This window comes from Aplysia californica, unplaced genomic scaffold (genome assembly GCF_000002075.1).
Source record: "Aplysia californica isolate F4 #8 unplaced genomic scaffold, AplCal3.0 scaffold00489, whole genome shotgun sequence".
Lineage (NCBI taxonomy): Eukaryota > Metazoa > Mollusca > Gastropoda > Aplysiida > Aplysiidae > Aplysia > Aplysia californica.
In genome coordinates this window covers 525,753-526,978 of record NW_004797759.1, presented here as the reverse complement: position 1 = coordinate 526,978, position 1,226 = coordinate 525,753, and the positions used below count along the sequence as shown (strand labels likewise).

The 1,226-nt window shown below is 39.8% G+C and overlaps 1 protein-coding gene across 1 annotated transcript in view; it reads right to left on the bottom strand.

Moving 5' to 3' along the window:
- The window catches only part of LOC118478317 (MAM and LDL-receptor class A domain-containing protein 2-like), a 38,705-nt gene that overhangs the window by 36,177 nt on the left and 1,302 nt on the right, over positions 1-1,226 (bottom strand). The window contains exon 3 of the mRNA XM_035971727.1: positions 69-215. Within this exon, the coding sequence (XP_035827620.1) occupies positions 69-215 (147 nt within the window). The remainder of the gene's footprint in view (positions 1-68; positions 216-1,226) is intronic.

Below are 1,226 nucleotides of genomic sequence, written 5' to 3'. Positions count from 1 at the left end.
ACACACACACACACACACACACACACACACACACACACACTGGTATTCTAGTACTTCAAAGGGCTAACCAGTTCCAGATGTGTGATCTGCCAAAGGTCCAGTGTTGTAAGAATTTGTTCTGCCTTTCTGAATATCCCAGTTGAAATCGTCAGTAGTGTCCTGGGTCCACTGGCAAGTCGTGTTCTGTTCAAAGTCACAGTCATACGAGGTGGGGCCTGGATGAAAAGAAACAAACTACAGTAATAACTCCGACAGCTGCAATTTTTATTCGTTACTTTTTCAAATGTCATCACAAACTATCAAAACAGCAATCATCATCATCATCATCATTATCTGTGATAGACACATTTCAATCATGGTTCTCCTTTCATTCCTCCACTCTGCGCTGATCCTCTCACAAAAGCTACATTACCCTCATCTTCCCCTGTCACCCATTTGTTTAGGTTCTCCAAGTAGGATGCTCTGGGCCTACCCCTGCCTCGTTTGCCTTCAATTTTGCTTGTGAGAGCTAGATGTTCAAGGCCTTTCTGTCTATTTAGGTATCCCAAAAACTGAACTTGTATTTTTCTGTGATGCATACAAAGATTTGAGAAAACCACAGAAAGTCTGTATAAGTTTGTACTGAGCATGTTGCGAAAAGCATTTTTGGTGGGTGATTTTCCTATTACATAAGTACTTGAACTCTAATACTGACAAATGGAGGAGTGCTGACAAAATGAGTTACATCTTGGATTTTCACCCAATGGATAAATGTTTACAGATTCATCAAATTTATAGTATAAAAATTTGTTTGTTTTTACAATTTATTAGTTTAAAATGATAAAAGACGCAAAACGCAAACAAAATGGCATTAGTTGAAAAATCTACAAATTTGACCCTTGTGATGATTTTTGGGCAAAATCTCCATTCATGGATAGCAAAAAGTGACTCTTTTTGTTAGCACACTGCACAAATGACAACCACCATCTTGAAGGAACCATGACCACTTTTTGTTAACTCTTTCACAACCACGAGCCGGTTAGAGTTACTCCCAATGCTGAACTTCCCGCTTCAAAACCAAACCTGCTTTTGTAATAATCAAAACTGAAGTCTCAGGGGGGTAATCACTTATTTATTGTTAAATTCTTTATTGAGGAACTCAGAGAAATAGAATACAGGGGAGGGCGGGGTATCGTGGAAGACAGAAGACTATGAAAGGAGAGGAGGAGAGGGGGGGGGGGGGGGGT